General features: G+C 31.5%; 2 protein-coding genes across 3 annotated transcripts; one reads left to right on the top strand and one right to left on the bottom strand.

Annotated features, from left to right (window-relative positions):
* The first annotated feature begins 76 nt into the window (after positions 1–76).
* On the top strand, positions 77–4,512 carry AL4 (alfin-like 4). Its single transcript, XM_011021076.1, has 5 exons — positions 77–462; positions 583–615; positions 2,539–2,767; positions 3,569–3,701; positions 3,963–4,512. The coding sequence occupies exons 1-5, from the start codon at positions 366–368 to the stop codon at positions 4,230–4,232; spliced, it is 762 nt and encodes a 253-aa protein (XP_011019378.1). The 5' UTR covers positions 77–365; the 3' UTR covers positions 4,233–4,512.
* Positions 4,513–6,803: 2,291 nt separating this feature from the next.
* On the bottom strand, positions 6,804–9,086 carry LOC105122148 (solute carrier family 25 member 44). 2 transcript variants are annotated; one of them, XM_011021078.1, is made up of 2 exons: positions 8,556–9,083; positions 6,804–7,993 (listed from the first exon to the last, which is right to left on the bottom strand). In XM_011021078.1, the coding sequence occupies exon 2, from the start codon at positions 7,884–7,886 to the stop codon at positions 7,029–7,031; it is 858 nt and encodes a 285-aa protein (XP_011019380.1). In that variant the 5' UTR covers positions 7,887–7,993; positions 8,556–9,083; the 3' UTR covers positions 6,804–7,028. The 2 variants fall into 2 exon arrangements, with proteins under 2 accessions (XP_011019380.1, XP_011019379.1); XM_011021077.1 differs by having other exon boundaries at positions 6,804–9,086.
* Positions 9,087–18,549: the final 9,463 nt, after the last annotated feature.

Consider the following 18,549-nt stretch of genomic DNA (forward strand, 5'->3'; position numbering starts at 1 on the left):
CTGTTTGGAGAGACACAGCCATCTCCGGTACTTGACGGACTCTTCACCCTTTTATAAAATCCGATTAATTGATCCATTTCATTCCCGATTCAAATCCAACGCCTTCCTTCTTCTATCTCTGTCCGTGTTTGAGAGAGAGAGTGACAGACAGAGGTCAAATATTTCTCTCTTATCTTTCCCTCCTTAAAACATAAAATTCTCCTCTCTCCTTGGTCTCTCTCTCTCTCTCTCTCTGTCCTCTGTTTCTTCTCTCGATCTCCATTTTGCTTCTTTCTTTTACTCTCTCTACGAGTTTCAACTTTCTTTTCTTTTCTATAAGAGGACGAAGCTCGTCTTCTTGATTAAGCGGGGGTCATTTAGTGACGATGGACGGCGGAGCATCTTATAATCCTCGCACGGTGGAGGAAGTCTTTAGGGATTTTAAAGGTCGAAGAGCTGGCATGATTAAAGCTCTTACTACTGGTACTCTTTTTTTGTTTGTTTCTTCTTATTCTTTTGAGGTTTTTCTTTTTTTAAGATATATAACTTTTTGGAGAATTATTAAATGTGGTTTCGTTTTTCGTTTTTCCTTTTTTGTTGCAGATGTTGAAGAGTTTTACCAGCAGTGTGATCCTGGTTAGTTTTTGTTTTCTAAATAAAAAAAATTATGGTGAATTGTTTGGTTTGTTTTCTCGCGTTTTAACCTTTTGGTTTCTGGGAAATTTGCGGGGGGAAAGGAGAGGTAGAGTTTTGGTTATGGAAAAATTTGGACCTTTTCTTTTACTGTGGGTTACGTGGTGATTTTACCTACTTGAAGCAAAATTTTTAAATTAGTTTTTTATAAATGGGCTAGATTTCTTTAATCTCGGTAGTTAAATGGACGTCATGTATTTAATTGTTATTGAATTTTTGCTGCTTGCTTTTGCATTTAGATTATTTTGGCTAAAGGTTTCTGTCTTTTGAACTGCATTAGTTTAACTATCCTGTAAAATTTAGCTATATCTCTAATTCGTTTTTTCAGGTGTATTTAGAATTTGTGAATTTCATTAAAAAAAACCTTCTTTAATATCTTGACTGATGGAAGCAGACAAAATGTAGCTTTATTAATCATGATTGTTGCATGCATTCCTTCAGTTAACAATGACAGATGCTGTTATTCACGGATAAGCTGTGTTTGCCTGTTCATTTTGACAATTTTAGTGGAAGTGGAACTTGACTTTGACAACTTTATTCGCTGATAAGCTATGCATACTTGTAGATAGCTGTAAAGGGTATACATATTTTCTATGATTGTTGATTTGTTCTTGTGTTGACATTTGTTTGAGGTTTTACGGTGTGTATCATTAAGAAGTGTAAACAGTTGTTTTAAAATAAGAAAGGAATTGAGGATATCAGTGATTTTTAGTAACCTCATTAGTTAGTTTTGAATTATTGAATCACTATTGTCATGTTCCACAAAGCTCATAATCTGAGTGGGGTAAAAGTATGCATGTACCACTGGGGTTTTTAAATTAGTTCACATATTTGAGTTTCTTGATTTTAATGTGCACACTCTCTCACAGTCAAGTGTTGATTTTACATATCAAAACAAGTATGAATGCAACAAATCAATGTTAATGCAGAAAAAGTGTACAAAAAATGTTTCGTAATTGCAAACCAGAGATGTGGCACTGGTTGCATAGGAGTAGCTCATCTTTTGTAGTCATTTAAGCCTCTTTAATAAGAAAGTGGTTATCATTTACAGTTAGATACAGAGTCACATTTTCCAAGCAAATGGGTGATACAAAAAGATGTTTTCAGGATAAGCTGCATCCACTTTGATGTAACAACCTCTGGTATTGATATGCAAAACAAGATAAGGCAGTCCTGCCAACTTACTGCTCCTGTCTAAGATATCCACATGCGGATTAGGCTTAACTGCTAGGAAGAGAGTGTATCAAATGTGATTAATTTATTTGATGATCACAAATCCCAGATTAAGTGCTATAATGGTCACCTGTGCATATGTTTAATGAGTTTGAATACAGTGGTGAAGAAATAAGCACGGAATTGTCCGCCTCATGTATAATGAAGCTTCAAATATCACAATTTAATTGGATGGCATAAGTAGGATGTAATTTTATATGCATGGAACTGTTTGGTTGTGATAAAAGTTTAGGTTTTAAGAGCTCCGGGTGCTTATTATGGTATGTTGACAGAGATGAACATAATATCTGGATTGATTGTGTTCATTAATGCCTTGGTAGTCGATGATTGCTTTAATTGGAACCTTTTGTTTTAATGTCCATGTATAGCCTCTCTCTTTATTCTGCTTTCTTCTTTAGTTTATCATGTTTAGTTATTATTGGGTGGCCCTTTTTACATGCACTTTACCGTGTTCTTCTCATCTCTGTTATAAAAAAAACCCACCTTTGAATGTGTTTTTCTTTTATCAGCTTTCGAGCCTATTTGTTTTTGTGTCAAAACAACTTTTTTTTTATTTACTTTTACAGATTTTTCGTGACATCTGAAAGTATTCTTTTAGATTTGATAAGATTTATGTGATCTTGTTGATTGCAGAGAAGGAAAATCTCTGCCTTTATGGATTTCCTAGCGAGCAGTGGGAGGTCAATTTACCTGCTGAAGAGGTGCCTCCTGAGCTTCCAGAGCCTGCATTAGGTATCAACTTTGCCAGAGATGGGATGCAAGAAAAGGACTGGTTGTCTCTGGTTGCTGTTCACAGTGATGCATGGTTGCTTTCTGTGTCCTTCTATTTTGGGTCTAGGTTTGGATTTGACAAAGCAGATAGGTATATTTCTCTTGCACGTGTGGTGCAACTGCAGTGTAACTTCTTTGTGTGTGTAGCATATGAGTTTCGCTTTCAGTGGTGACTGGTCTCCACGGTTCAACTTTTTACCAATAAGAAGTTGTTTTTCTGAACAACTACAACTTTTTTCTTTTCTTCTTTTTAATCATGAAGAATTACTCCTACTTTTATTTTGATCAGTGATTTGCTTTTGTCCTTCTACTTTGCAAATTGATTTTGGTGTCTTTAACTCTTAATTACATGAATTAGTTAGTAATATGTTTTTTGGCATGGAATCAGGTTTGCAGCACGTTGTATGAATTTGGGTAATGAATTTTTCTAAGCAAATATGTCATGAAATTCATCACGGGTTGTTTTATCAACAACAGCCAATTAATGAATGATTCTGTGTGATTTGGTGAAAACTCATCCTCCGTAAATGATATTAGTCATATATTATGTGTTTCTTGCTTGTGAGTGGACTTATATTATTTTAAAGCATATCAATGAAATTTATTGCTTGTAAGTGAACTTATTTTATTTTAAAGCGTATCAATGAAATTTATTTTCTTTTTAAAAAGATTCTACACTTAAATCTTGTCAAGATTGATTTGCAGTGAAGGTGGTAGTTCTATGCTTTATTCTTGATTCCAAGAAGCATGTTTGAGTCCTGCTTCTCCGCCTAGCAATGTCTCTTAACTATTATTGTTTATGATGCTTTTGTGGCCTCTCTTTGTGGATAGAATTTCTTGATTTAAGCTTTATCGTGTTTTTTAATAATATACTTTTGGTTTTATGATGCAGAAAACGCCTTTTCAACATGATAAATGATCTTCCAACAGTATTTGAGGTTGTGACTGGAACGGCCAAGAAACAAGTAAAAGAAAAGTCATCAGTTTCAAATCACAGCAGCAATAAAACTAAATCAAACTCTAAGGTATCAAGGACTTTGAGGCTGCGACTCTATTTGGTCTGTTATATCTGTACTGATAGGAAATCATAGTTGTCCACCTTGCAAGATTTGATGCCAAATTTTAATTATCTGCACCTATTAAAATTAAAGATGACTCAGTCTTGTTTAATTGATTTAGCAGCTATATTATTGTTGGTATGGCAATATTGAACTATGATGCTTAGTACTCTTATAAGTTTCATAATGATAATGTTGGCAATGTATCTTGTTTGATCGAATGTGCAGCGAGGCTCCGAATCCCAAGGCAAGTTTTCAAAGGTAATGCAAGCAAAAGATGAAGACGGCGAGGGCTTGGATGAAGAAGATGAAGAAGAGCATGGAGAGACACTATGTGGTGCTTGTGGAGAAAATTATGCCTCTGATGAGTTCTGGATTTGCTGTGACATCTGTGAAAAGTGGTTCCATGGAAAATGTGTGAAGATCACCCCAGCAAGGGCTGAGCATATTAAGCAGTACAAATGCCCATCTTGCAGCAACAAAAGAGCACGGCCTTGATGAAGACTGGAGCTTGCTCTCTGTGTATTATGTATGGCATGTGGGACTACTAACTGTCTAGTAGGTCAGGTTTGTTCTTAGGCATGTGTCCTTTATTTATCTAGGAAAACTATTTGGGTGTTATGAGTAGTTTGCAAAATCTGCTGTTTATTTTAACCATAAATTAGGATATTTGTTACACTTTCAGCTTGGCAACCATTTTCCCCATGACTGGGATATGAGTGTTTGTTGACGTTATGTTCATATGCAATCTGTCCAGTTCTATGAAGACCGTTTATTCCGTCCGTCTCACCTTTCAGCTTTAGCTTTGCTCTTGCCTGAATTATGGATGTCTTAAACCAGGTTCGGATCTCGGAGGACCAAAAAAAAAAAAATCTAGAAAGACGCCTCAAAGCTGGATTGTCACCAGGATACTGGTTAAAAATTGGTTTTGTCCCAATTGCGAGCACCAGTTCTGAGAATCGTCATCGCTGGATTCAACTTGTTCTTTATTGTGCCAGCCTCTAGTCTGAATGGTACATGGCCTTATTCAATGGAGCGTGGACTTGTTTTATCTGACAATATGCTCTGAAGGGGCATCCCTTCAGAAGAAAAATCATCAGCAACTCTGAGCAGCTTATCTGGTGTTCTTGCCATATCCATCAGCGTTTAGGTTATCCTGTGTGTAGTACACCTGGGAGAGCGAATGATTTTCATATCTGGGCATTATGATTGCAAGGCAGGAGTAATAGCGTAATAAATGTGCCAAAATCTCGATGGCCTGAAGTCAGTGAAGAGCTTGAAGAGGAGCAGGTGGTAAAGGAGCCACAATCCTTGTGGGAGCATTGTACATTAGTGAGGTAATCACCGGGTCTTGAAAATGTCAATTGTTCATTTCGGGCAATATCCAATTGGGGCGGCTACCGATTGGGTCTTGCTAGGAACAGGCATGAGCTACACGGATGCATGGCTCACCATGTGGGAGTGATTGCGCCGTTGGCACGTGTCAGAGTATAAAGGGGCAGAGACTAGACGGATGCATAAGCGCGAATCTCACACCTAAATCAGATGCCACGGCATAAAAGCCGTCCAGTGGTTGCATGTGCTTGCAGCTCCACTTTTCATGAACAAACAATCAAAGTTTAGATTCTCCCATCTTACAATTCTTGAAAACCCAACCTCAGCCCTCGGCGACCCCTCTGACTAGAAGAAGTTTCAGGCCAGCACGAGAAAAGTACCAGGTCTTCCTTGCCTAGTACCTCGTCAAAACTCTCTCTCTCTCTCTCTCTCTCTCTATATATATATATATATAGAGAGAGAGAGAGAAAGAGAGAGTGTGGTTAAGGAATCTTTTTTCTAGAAAAATGTTCTTGAAACACTTTTGACACGTGTGATGAACACCTTCCGGGAGTATTCCAGTACTTCTAATATTATCATGGTATAAAAAAATCTTAAAAAAACATTATTTTTATATATTTTTAATTAAAAAACACTTAAAAGACCTTATGGATAGTGAAACCTGTGACTGCCTGTGAAGGATGAGAGACAAATTCTATCTCATATTTCAAGCGCACTGGGGTGTGGCAAGCTAAAAAGGGTCCTCGATTTTGCTTTTGACGCAAGCGCCGTGGCTGAGGATAATCTCAGAAAGAGGGAGGGAATGCACCCATTGTTTCCGCTGGCTTATGGCTGAATATAATGATGGCAGAAACTGGATGGTCCACGGGAATTCTCGTTGGCCAATGGATTTCTCCATAAAAACCCACGGTTTCATGCCCATACAATCTACCAGACATGTAAAAACATCATTGTTTTGGATCATGTTCGGTCAATGTCAAGTAAATATAAACGATACAAAAACACACAACAGTTATAAAATGATTTTTTATTTTTTAAGGAAAACCGTAACCAGCAAACTATGTTTAGAGAACTCGCACTCTTTACTAGGCAGTCTGATAAGCCTATCAGGCAGTTATTTGATCTTCTTTAACAATAACATTACCAAGTGAGGAGACCTTTTCTGGGCCTTAATTTAATTTAGCAATGGCACAAGAGGACAAAGCTAGAGCCATACTGGGTAGCTTCTTTTAGCAGTAGTAATGGATGTTGTGTAACGAGGAGACTCGTGTCGGGCACATACATGACCTCAGAATGGAAGCTAAGTCCTCACCTGCAATCGGTAATCCTCGTCCCCTCAAGTGCTCCAGGGTTCGAGCCACTGACATCCGGACGGCTTTGTCACGTCAGCTGCCTCGCGGAGGTCTTGCCATATTTTGAATTTCTTTTTTGGCTGAGGTAACAGTTAGGTTCATAATATATGCTAGTTAAACAAGAAAATGGAGGAGGTCATTGTCTCTCCACGCATATACGGACATGAATGGTAGATCAGTGTCATCATCGGCTATGTTTATAATTCACCCTACATAAAGTATGCATAACAATCTCTACATGGTACGTACCTTCTCTTCCATAGACGAGACATCAAGATTAAAGAGACAGATACTTTACGGTTTGAACATTTCATCTCAACTACAATGCATACGAAGTTAGATTTGCTAGAACAGGCATTATTCATGCTCAAAGTAAATGTAAAGTTGGAAGCGCATAGAGAACGGCCTTGTTATTACTGCACATAAGTCTACATTGATTTTGCAATGATTTCCACTACAATTAACAGGGAAGCAGAAAGGAAAACAAAAGAATTTACACTGATAAGCCATCTTGGCAAGCACGCCAATAAAGACACGCAGGATAGAAGTAAAAAAAATTGTAAGGATTTCAGGTGGAAAAGGTGTCTCCTCTCCTGTTGCTCTGGAGTCATGAGGTCAAGCTCTCTCTGTTCTTAGCAGATAACCGTTTCAAAAACTCGTATGTTGTGATCATGGTTGTAGCAGACATAGCCATTGAAACCCACCTCGGTCCCAGACCTCTATAACAAGCTGCAAAACCACCTTCCTTCACCAAATTCTTAACTGTTTGCATAACTGTCAATGGCCTTGTTCTTCCATTTTCCTCTCCATCCAAAACCTGCAAGCGTGTCTTAATTGTGTCAAGTGGCATAGTAATCATAGCTGAAACTCCACTAGCCATGGCTGCACACACTCCTTGTACTGCCACCAGTTCCTTTGAAATAGGCGTATAACCACAACCCCCACCACCATTTACAGCATTCTCATCTTTTTTATTGGCATAGCAACCGATACAACCCCAGACAAGCCTATGAGCCACAGAATAAGACGCCCACCAAACTGCATTAGATGGTGCATAAGTCAATATTGATATCCCAAATCCTCTATACAACCCTCTTGGACCATCTGCGTTCAAGATCTTCCTAAAGCCATCGATACCATTCATGTACCTACAAGGACTTGAACAGGGAATCATATTCTTGCTACTCTTGATACTGCTAGCGTTACAATCTTGAACCATGAGTCTTTGGCTCACAACATCAATTGGGGTCCAAACTAGCTGTGCAGCCATGGCAGAACTCAACCCAGCAGCAGCATTAGCAATAGCTGTTGCAGTAGTATCAGAACATCCTAACCTAACAGTTGCAGTCCCAACACTACTCTTGGTAATCTCAAGTGCTGTCATGTAAAGTGCTCGAGCTGGGATTGTACCCATCAAAGAAGTACCAAAGCCCCTGTAGAATCCTCTCACACCTTCATGATTCATAATTGACAATGACAATTTGAGAGACGAAATTTGAGTAGGCAAAACCTGTTGCCTAGTCTTTAAAACAACAATAGGGTAAAGAGCAGCTGATACGCCTGAAAATAAAGCTGCTCCAAAAAAGAAAAACTTGGACTTGTCAAGCATATGCCAATCTATATCAGCTGGTAGATGAATCTCTGACGCCGAATTATCCTCGGCAGCACTCAAACTCATCTTAGCCACTTTTAAAACACTAAATCATCAATCAAAAGACAAGCCCTTTTTGCTCAACTAGCTAAAGAGTTATGATCTTTAGAAACCAACAAACAACTAATTTAAGAAGAAACCCACTAAAATAAACTAAACCCAGATCCAACAAGCCTCAGTCTTCTCTATTTCGACTACTAATTGGCGATACGATTATGTATATTAAAAAAAAAAACAAATCTGAAATAGAAAAGGAGAAAGATCGAATCTTGAAAAAAAATGAAATTGAAATATTAGGAAGATATTTAAGGGTTAGGTATAGCAAGAGTTAAAGAGTCTAGAGGTTGGAAGTGGGTTCCGTTTTGTTGGGTTTTTTTCTCCTTCTATGCCAACATATTTCAGACCAGATTTGGATCACCATAAAAGGGTCAAAGACAGATAAAACCCAAATCAATAAAGATAGTGGTGATATCAAAATCTTACCAGAAATCTTATGATTGTTTATCTATTCTTCACCGCTTCGCCACTTGGAAAATAAATAACAAGAACCCAACTTGATAAAATACATGCAATAAAGAGAGTGAAAGATGATTACAAACCGAAAATCAAGAGGGGAAGGAAGAGGGAAAGAAAGAGAAAGTGGATAAATCGCAGAAAGCGAAATGAGAGAGAGAAGAGCGAGTGCAGACGTTAATTTAACGGAAAGGAGAAGACAAGAGTATGGATTTTAGAGAGGGTTTTGCGGATCGAGGAAGGTGTACACGTGTCTGTTACCATTTCGAGGAGTACAGGTGACAGATTAGATAATTTGCCCTTTTTTTTTTTTTGCTGCTGGTTGTTCAAGCTTAGGAAACACTTGAAGGAACAGTTACAAGAGGAAGGGAGGCCCTCCCTTTGTTTTCCTCCCTGTTTTTATCAGATCTTGGTTCGAAGTTCAAGTTCAACTCTGTGGGTGTTTTAGCATGTAACGCTTTTGCCTTGGGCTACCTGAATCACTGCCGCCTCTGCTTTTTTCTCCTTGGAATAGAATGTGTGGGGGTGAGATGTTGTGTGTTTTTTAAAATGATATTTTTATATATAGATATATTAAAATAATGTTTTTTATATTTTATATTTTTATTATTAACATATTAAAAATATTAATTTGATGTTTTAAAATAAAACGTACTCTTAAAATTAATTAAAAAACAAAAATTACAGCAATTCCAAATACTCTTTCATCAACAACACCAAATATCCAATTCTAACTTTTGTTTTAGTTTCCTTTTTCTTTTTTAATAACCCTAAACCTTCAATACTTTTTCATTTTACTTTTATCTTTTCAAAAATTATACTTTATATTTTAGATCAACTTAATTTTTTAATATATATATATATTACAAACACCCACAAATGAGTAAAACAAAACTGTTCTCTCTCGAATTATTTTTTTCAAGTACAATCAAAACTTACGTCGATGACAAGTGAATTAGGCTTATTGCATTTCACAAACATGGACAAGTACACGGTGGTGATTGCAAAGATAGAAGGGAACTTAGGATATTTGCTATCTCGCTTGATTAATTGATATTTATTTTTGTAGTTTGAAAGCGTGTTTGTAAAATGAATAAATTTTTTCATTGTAAATTAATTTTTTATATATATTTTCAGATATTTTGATATATTAATATAAAAAATAAATTTTGAAAAGATATTATTTTAATATATTTTTCAATAAAAAATACTAAAAAACCCAACTATTACAGAATCAAACTAAAGCTTATCAAGCATATTTACGTCTATCATTTGTTCGGCCACCCAAAAATCTACTCATCCATTTGTTCATCCTCAATTACCTCTCTCTCCCCTTCAAATCCCACGAAAAAACCCACTTCATCACCCCCAGAAAGGTGCGAACTTTGGTGCCAAAGGCCCAAAAGGAGAAAAATCCCTCACGTTCAAGAGGGGTAAATATGGAAACCAAATTGGGGCCCAGTTTTGAGGGGTGATTTGTGATGAACATGAGCTTAAGCATACATGCCAAGTGTTGCTCTTATGTATCTTGTCCAGTCTTGTACGGTCCTTAACTTTCCAATATGCTACGAGGTTTATTGCACAACAATGTTTGGAATAGTTGTTCATAATATTTTTTAATTAATTTTTTAGTTTTAGATATTTAAAAATAATTTTTTAAAATTTGGATATCAGTATATTAAAATTATTAAAGAAAACACTAAAAATCATTATTTTTTAAAGCCAAGAGTATTTTTTAAAAAAATTAAAAGCAAAATCAAACACCCATTGAAATGTATACTGTTTTAAAATTTACAATTTTTTCTTGGGTTTTTATTTGATTCCTCTCTCTTTTCTTTTAGCTTTGAAAAAAGCCAATGTGAAATGAACGGGAGAGATTTTTCTTGGACAGGAGTTGTGGCTTAGTACGACGCTAATTAAAGAAATGTTTCATCTTTTGACCATTGATAAGGTTTTTAATAATACAATATTAACTGTTTTTTAAAATATTTTTTATTTAAAAATTTATTAAAATAATATTTTTTATTTTAAAAAATATATTTTTGATATCAAAAATTAAAAATTAAAATGATCCAAAAATACTAAAACAATTGAATTTTAAAAAAATTATTATTGCGATTGTTATTGTGGTTGTAATTTGAAAAAAAATTATTTTATAAAAAATATTTTTATTTGAGGTTGATTTGAAAAAATATATGTTTAATTAAAACTATGGTTGAAATTGAGATTGAACAAAAAGTAGTTTAATGTATTTGGTTAAAAAAATACTTTTTAAATTGAGGTTATATATATAATTTTTAATTTAAATATTGTAGATTTAACTATTGCTATTACATCATGAAATAAATAATATTTTATATTATTACATTAAACTATCTATAATTTCATCACATAGAAAATATATTCAATAAGAACTACGGTTTTATTAGTTTTGTAAATGCGCAACAACGCCAGATAAAATATTATCAGAAATAAAATTAGAATTAGAATTAAATTCTATAAATGTTACGTCATCAAGCGATCTCCTTCTAATTTATTAGTGTTATTAGATAATGTAAAACACTAATTTTTTAAATAAAATATAATAAAAAATAAATTTTTTTAATTAAATCAAACTCTATTTAATATATTTTTATAATTTTAAATTAGATCATATCTGAATAAATAGAGTAAATTTAATTCACTCTTCACATAAACCAGGAAACCAACATAGGCAAGAAAAGAATGCAAGAAAAACAGATAAAAATTAAGTTGAGATTCGGCCTCAGGTTCGGCCTCAATTATTAGATAGAATCCATGTAAAAAAATATATAATTTACATTAACCAAACACTTTAATTAAACTTCTGTTTTCTATCGTTGCCGCTACTACAGTGCCAAAAAAGCAATAGCCAAAACAGTCACTAAAAGACAGCTACTTAACAAATTACAGTGATTTTTACTTAATTTAGCAAAGCAAAATGACAGAGTTATTAGTTGGCTTGGTTTTTTTTTAATTTAATAGTAAAGTTTTAATATTTAATAAAATAATTTTTTAGTCATGAATTAAAATATAATTGTAATTTTGTAAATAATCCAAACTTTTTTGTTGATTTTTTTATCAGAATGTAAAATGTTATATAATTTTAAAAATTACTTGACTGGATGCTAATCGTAATTTCTGAAAAAATTTAAAAAGGTTAAAAAATAATTAAAAGTAATTTTTTTGACATGGATTAATATTTGACCACCTCGTGCTTGACATCTTTTAATAGTGTTTGTCTCTGGTGTCTTTGTCCACTTTAATATAAAAAGATTAAAAACTATACCTTTATTTTGTTGGAAATCTTTGACCGTTTGATATTGTTATATCATGCTTCGATAATTGGCTTTTTATACAGTTCTTAGGTAGGCAATTTGGGACAAATATTAAATTAAAATATTATCATTACATGTCATATAAACCTGCCCCATTGTGAACTGTGTAAAACACTTTAAAGGAATAAAAATACTAATGAAAGAGGATAAAAAATCACTAAAATTATCTGCAAGCAGGTAACGTAAAAACATGACTTGATATAGCGACTACTTGTGCGATTGGGAAAGGATGGAGAAAAAGGTAGCTGCATGCATTTTTCTTTTTTCTTTTGGTAAAAAAAATTAATTAGTTTAGTAATTTATTAATAATTAAATAGGCTTAAAATCTAACTGTCTTGTCCTAATCTATTGGGTTTAAGAACCCGAGTTCTTTTATTCAGGACCGTAGAATGACCCCCCCGATCATTATTGAATTATTATTATTTTGTATATAAAAATAAAAACATGTTTAGTTAAAAATATATAAAAACAAAATATTAAATAAATATATTTTAAAAAAAGTCTTGAAATAAAATTTTATATATTTTTTTAAATATAGTATTTTTTTAATCTCATTATCATTGTCTGTTCTATTAGCTGAGAGACACTAAACACTAAATGACTTGTGTGTTAACATTAAAGAAAAAAATAACCAACGGAGGATGAGTTTTTACTGTACATTTTCTTATATAGCGGAGAACTCCTCCTTTTTTGCAATTAATTTTTTTTTTAAACAAAATTATAATTTAATATTATATTTATTTTTTATTGAGTTATCTAATTTTCATGATTTGAATGGAGAATTTATTAAGGTAGTCTGATTAACTAATTTTTTTATTTTATTATTTAATATGAGATATATTAAAAATTAAACTTCATAATTTTTTTTGTTTATTTTTTATTAGGTTATTTTGGCTTCAATAACTGAAAATAATATTTGACGAATTAACTCGAGTTGACTTAAAGTGTTTTTTGTGTTCTTATTTTATTTTATTTATCTTTAATTTCATTACTCAACATTGAATCATTTAAGAATTATATTTTATAATCTATTTTGATTTGTTTTATATTAAGATATCTTATTTTTTGTAATTCATTTCGATTTGCTTTTTATGAAATTATCCTGATCTTATGATCTAAATCACGGGTTTCATAAGTTAACTTAGATTGTTTTTTTATATCTTATTGTTAATTAGTTTTTTTTTCAATTTTATCCTTTAGTATTATTAGATTGATCGGGAATAAAGCTTCATAACTTATTTTAATTTATTTTTAACATGGTTATCATAGTCTGATAACTTGTATCATAGATTTGATATTTAACTCGGGTTAGCTCAAGTCAATCCATTATATTAATATTAACCAAATAATTTTTATTTTTTAAAATTAATTTATATTTTTACAGGTTATTTTTAAATTTATAAAATCAATTGAATTACATGGAATCACTCCATTCAATTTAAGTTTTTTCCTACTAGAAAAAAAAATAATTCTAGTAACCTATGCATTAAAGCCCTATTTCTTCTCTGACCAGTCATAAATAAGCCCAGCGTTCTATTGCAACGTCTTCCAATAGAGCATTCGAGATTAAAATTTTTAAATAAATAATTTTTAAAAGATTTATCCAGAAAACGTATGCTTTGCTTTCAATCTTCAAAGTAAAGTAAAATTTATCCAGAAAACGTATTTAGATCTAAAATAGTTAAAAAAATTGCCTTTCAAGCCCAACTTCCACCAAATCTTAATTATAGTTTAACATTGGTTCTATTTATAATATTTATCATCAAACTTCCTTAATTAAAAAAATCTTTCCATTAATGAGTTAAAATAGTGATAATAAATCCCACAACTATATGTACTATCAAATTTACCATTAAATAATAATTTATATCAACTTTGCACTCAAACTTCCAGAAATTAAGGTTCGGTTTGTTTACACGGTTGCGGCTGCATTTTAATTAAAACGCAGTTTATAATTATTTGGTAAAGAAAAAAATCATTTTACTGTGCATAGATCCCATATAATTCTTATGTTTAAAACGTAGTTAACAAGTTTTCATTCACTTTACACGTAATTGCACTGTTCAGTAAACAGTGCAATTAACATAAACAATGCAATTCAGTGCACTGTTCACAGTGAATTGTACTGTTCACGTGAACACTACAATTCACTTGCACTGTTCATATAATTTTTTTTTCATTTAATTTTATTATATTTTTTTAAGTGTTAATTTAATTAATGTTTTTTAAATGTTAATTTTATTAATATTTTTTATTTTATATAAAGTATTATTTATTTCATGATATAATAGGAGTAATTAATTCTATAATAGTTAAATTTAAAATCATCAATATTAATATATATTTTTAAAAATTATTTTATAACTTTAATTTCAAAAGTTTTTTTAACCAAACGCATTAAATTACTTTTTTTTCAACTTTAATTCCAACCACAGTTTTAACCACACATCTATTTTTTTAAACCAACTTCAACTAAAAGTAATTTTTATAAAATAATTTTTTTCAAACCATAACCACAATATCTACCACAACACCAAACACACTCCAAAGATTTTAATCGCATTTTAAATTTTTTTCCATCCATATTATATTATTTCTTAGAAAACAAAATTAATTGTAGGGAACTTAAATTCAAAGATAAAATGAACAAGCAGGGAAGTTGACTTGTGACAGGCAATTAATATAAAATCAGTCACGGTGGATTCAAATGAGTGGAGGACAGCAGTCTGTATAATTGACCGCAATTGAATTAAACCACGGAATATCGAGTTGCGTAATTATCTTTATATGTATAGGTGGTTCCCGCTCCCCCGCGCATTACACTGATTTTTTTTTATAACTTATCGTTTAGTTATTTATCTAACTTGGATTTTTAATTGAATTTTTAATTAAATTTAGAGAAATTAATTTAATTAATTTTATAAATTTAAATAAAATTATGATTAACAGTAAATACAAGACTTAGCTTTAAAAAATTAATTAAATGACATTTTTTTCTAAGAATTATTAAGACAATGACCAAGATTCGATTTGAATTTTAATTTCAAACCATTCTTATCATGCACTCTATTACACTTAATGATATATGTTTTTTAAACTATTTTTCATTATATTTATAGTTTATTTTTTAATAAATTTAATTAATATAACATTGAAAAATAAAATAAAAAAACTATTAAAAAGAATTAAAAACCAACAAAAAAAAACATATATTATTAACGGCTAAACTCATTAAACCTATGAATCAAGTAACCCGAGCTAGCATGTCAAATCTGTAAATTAAATTACTGACTCCAATAAAATTATATTTGTTTTTAAAAAAATATTTTTATTTAATTATATAATAATAAAAATAAAAGATCCTAAAATTAAACACCAACCTAACATTGCAATGTTGTGAACAATAAAAAAAAAAAGAAAAAAAATTATACTTGTGAGAATTTTTTATGAAAATAATTTTTTTAGAATATAAAAAAATAAATGAAAATAAAAATCATGTTTGGTAAAAAAAAAAGAAAAAAAAAAAGACACTTCAACAAATCTATTTGAAAAATGTAAAGGCCTAGTCACTTTATAACAATAAAAAAATAAAAAAATAAGGAACAAAATTGTACTTCACTAAAAATTTGAATACATCATCTATGTTACTCATGTATTGCATTTTAGTCACCTGCCTTGTAATTTAACCCTCAATCACAAAAAAAAAACATGTAATTGAATTCTATTTTGAGTTCAATTGTGAAAAAAAAAGGGTTTGAAGATTAAATTGAAAATGTTTAAAAATTCTACTATTTAACCCATAATAAAATATATATAAAGGTAAACAGTGGTGTAGCTACAGTACGAATCTCACCCTATTTAGCTTTATAGATGCATAATAATAATAATAATAGATAATTGACTGCCATCACAATAAGCCATGAAAAATCAATGGAGCACTGACTTTTTTTACTCTATCTATCAGCATGAGGTGATCATATCTCTCTTTACCATGTAACATACGCATCTCATGGTATTGATCACATCTATCATTAATATTCATGTAAAAGTGTAATATATGCATGAAATTCTGTAAGATTAAAAAAAAAAAAATCTAATGTCTTATGATATGATTGTAGGAAATTGTCCAGGCCTGGCCGTTCTTCACTTAGGACCAATTTTTTTTTACTAAATTGTTTTTTACCTAATTATTTTTTTTTAATAAATTGATCAACACATCATTTGCCACATCTGAGTAGAGAATATATCATTTCATTGGAGTATTTTCCAGGCACCTATGATGAAATGAAAAATCTAAATCTAAATTTTTTTAACTTAAAAAACCTAAATTTTAACTTATTTTTACTTAAAAAAACCACATAAACATTCTAGAAATCCTAATGATCCATTTCTAATCCTAAGACATTCTTTAGTCGCACTAAAAATAAAAAATTTAATTAAATAGAAAAACCAGTGAACCATAATCTAATTTTTTAAATATGGTTAAAGAACAATTCTATCTCTATTGAATTTATTTTTCTAAGACAAACCTATTGAAATCAAGAGCGGATTTTTTTTTTATGGTCGGTCGGATCCTTCCTCCTTCCTCTCTCAACATCTATAAAATGTAATAAAAAAAAAGTTGAGGATCAAAACATAAAAATCTAAAAGAATAGGCTCAATTATAAAAAAAAATAAAACTTAAGGGATCAAATTAATTTTTCCACACCTTTTTAGCCGTGCAAATGAAAGAAAAGGGGTTCTATTTGTTATGTTAATTATGGTTTTTCTTTCATTTTTTTTTAACAATAATCTATTTTATTTTATAAAATTAATATTTCATTTAAAATCAAAATATTCTCAATACATGAGAGCATGCACACCAAAATAAATTCAAAAATATAAAACCACGCAAACATAACTTTGGATGATAAATTACAAAAAAAAAAGTATAAAGAAATAAAAACTTACATGAGAGCATGCAAACCAAAAAACAAGAAAACTATATCAACATAACTTTTAAGGATAAATTATATATATAAAAAAAGAATAAAATAAAGTTCGATGATCAAAGTAGAAAAAAATAAAAACTTAAGGGACGTAGAAGAAAATGACCTTTAAACAATGATTTGAGTGAATAGTAAATGCCGATGTTATGTTTTGCTAATCTCCTTCAGTTTATTAGTAATGTATTAAATAATAAATGCTAAACACCCCTATAATTGGTGACCGATGGCTGATGCATCAGATCCATATCCTTGCTCAAGACTGCCATTCGGCCTGGGAGAGAAAAGACTTACCTCGCAAGGATATGGCACCGATAATGTGGCAGCGTCCTGAGCATGAGTTTGTGAAGCTGGACTTGGATGGTAGTTCCATCGGCAATCCTGGTCGTCTTGGCACCGGGGGCCTTATCAGAGAATTGTGCCGGCAAATGGGTGATAGGTTTTTGGGGTTTTGGAGGTCATGGATCTTATCTTCTTCCTGAGCTCCTGGCCTTCAAACGTGGGCTGCTGGCTACTTGGAAAAAGGGTTTTCGAAGGATCGTGTGCAGCTCAGATTCTGTGGTGGTTTTACGACTTGCTCGGGAGGATATATCAGTTTGTAGCTATTATCTTGGATATTGGGGAGTAATTGAGTCGAGTGGGAGGTTATTCTTCAACATACTCTAAAGAAAGCTAATTCCTGATTGGATATATATTTTTTATTCTTTTTGAATGTTGGGTGTTCCGGTTTGTTTATATGTAATTTAAATAATTCTTAAAAGTTTCAAAATTAACAAACATGTTTCAATGACTTTAAAATTTATAATATTTAAACTAATATTTAAAAAAAAAATTTAAAATTTAATTAATTAAGGTATACCTAACACAGTTTTGTTAAGATTATCTTGTTAAGATGGTGCTAAAAGAATAATTAAATTTGATATTTTAGAGAATACCCAGTTGGAAATGTCCCATCTTCTTTTAACTGATTCGATGGGCTTTGTTTATCGTAGGAGTTGCTAGTCTCCCTTTCATTGTATCCAAGAAAACGAGAAGAAAAACACCTATAATTAAGAAGCAAAAATCAAGAGATGGGTTTGATAGATAATTTTAGATTAGAGGTTGGAGGCAAATCCAAATTCTCCTTTAAAAATTCAGTGTTATCGAAGCTCACTTTGAAGTTTCAACCAGATTCTTTGATAGTCCAAGGACAGATTGTTATTCTCTTCTCATCGCTAGTTGCTTGATAATTTTAGATGGATCAATATTCTCTCTTAATTTATTAAAACTAATAGAAAAAAGTTTTTTAGTCCTTGAATATTTAAAATTTGATCAGACAAACCCTCTTAAGATTAGTTTTGATGAAATAAAATCTTCTATTTACTGATAATATATTCTATAAAATCAATTAATGTTGACACTAAATATATGAAGCAACAGTTGACTCTTCAAATTAAAAAAAATTCAGAAAGCAGTTTTTATTTTTTTTAATGAGCCCCACAATTTAAACTTCCTATTTGCATGCTATCATTGTTTTTCTATTGTAACTATTTTTTCAAAGTTGATATTTAAAATACTGTGATCAAACACTCCCTTGGTATGGGACTAATACATGACAAATTCATAACACTAAATAAATTAATA

The sequence above is a fragment of the Populus euphratica genome, unplaced genomic scaffold (genome assembly GCF_000495115.2).
Source record: "Populus euphratica unplaced genomic scaffold, PopEup_1.0 scaffold19.1, whole genome shotgun sequence".
In the NCBI taxonomy this organism is placed as follows: Eukaryota; Viridiplantae; Streptophyta; class Magnoliopsida; order Malpighiales; family Salicaceae; genus Populus; species Populus euphratica.

Excerpts from the sequence above, each read along its gene's own strand:
- AL4 (XM_011021076.1), top strand. The coding sequence starts at position 366 with ATGGACGGCGGAGCATCTTATAATCCTCGCACGGTGGAGGAAGTCTTT. Across the intron at positions 616-2,538 it reads TTACCAGCAGTGTGATCCTG|AGAAGGAAAATCTCTGCCTT; the intron begins GTTAGTTTTTGT and ends TGTTGATTGCAG. Across the intron at positions 2,768-3,568 it reads GGATTTGACAAAGCAGATAG|AAAACGCCTTTTCAACATGA; the intron begins GTATATTTCTCT and ends TTTATGATGCAG.
- LOC105122148 (XM_011021077.1), bottom strand. The coding sequence starts at position 8,099 with ATGAGTTTGAGTGCTGCCGAGGATAATTCGGCGTCAGAGATTCATCTA.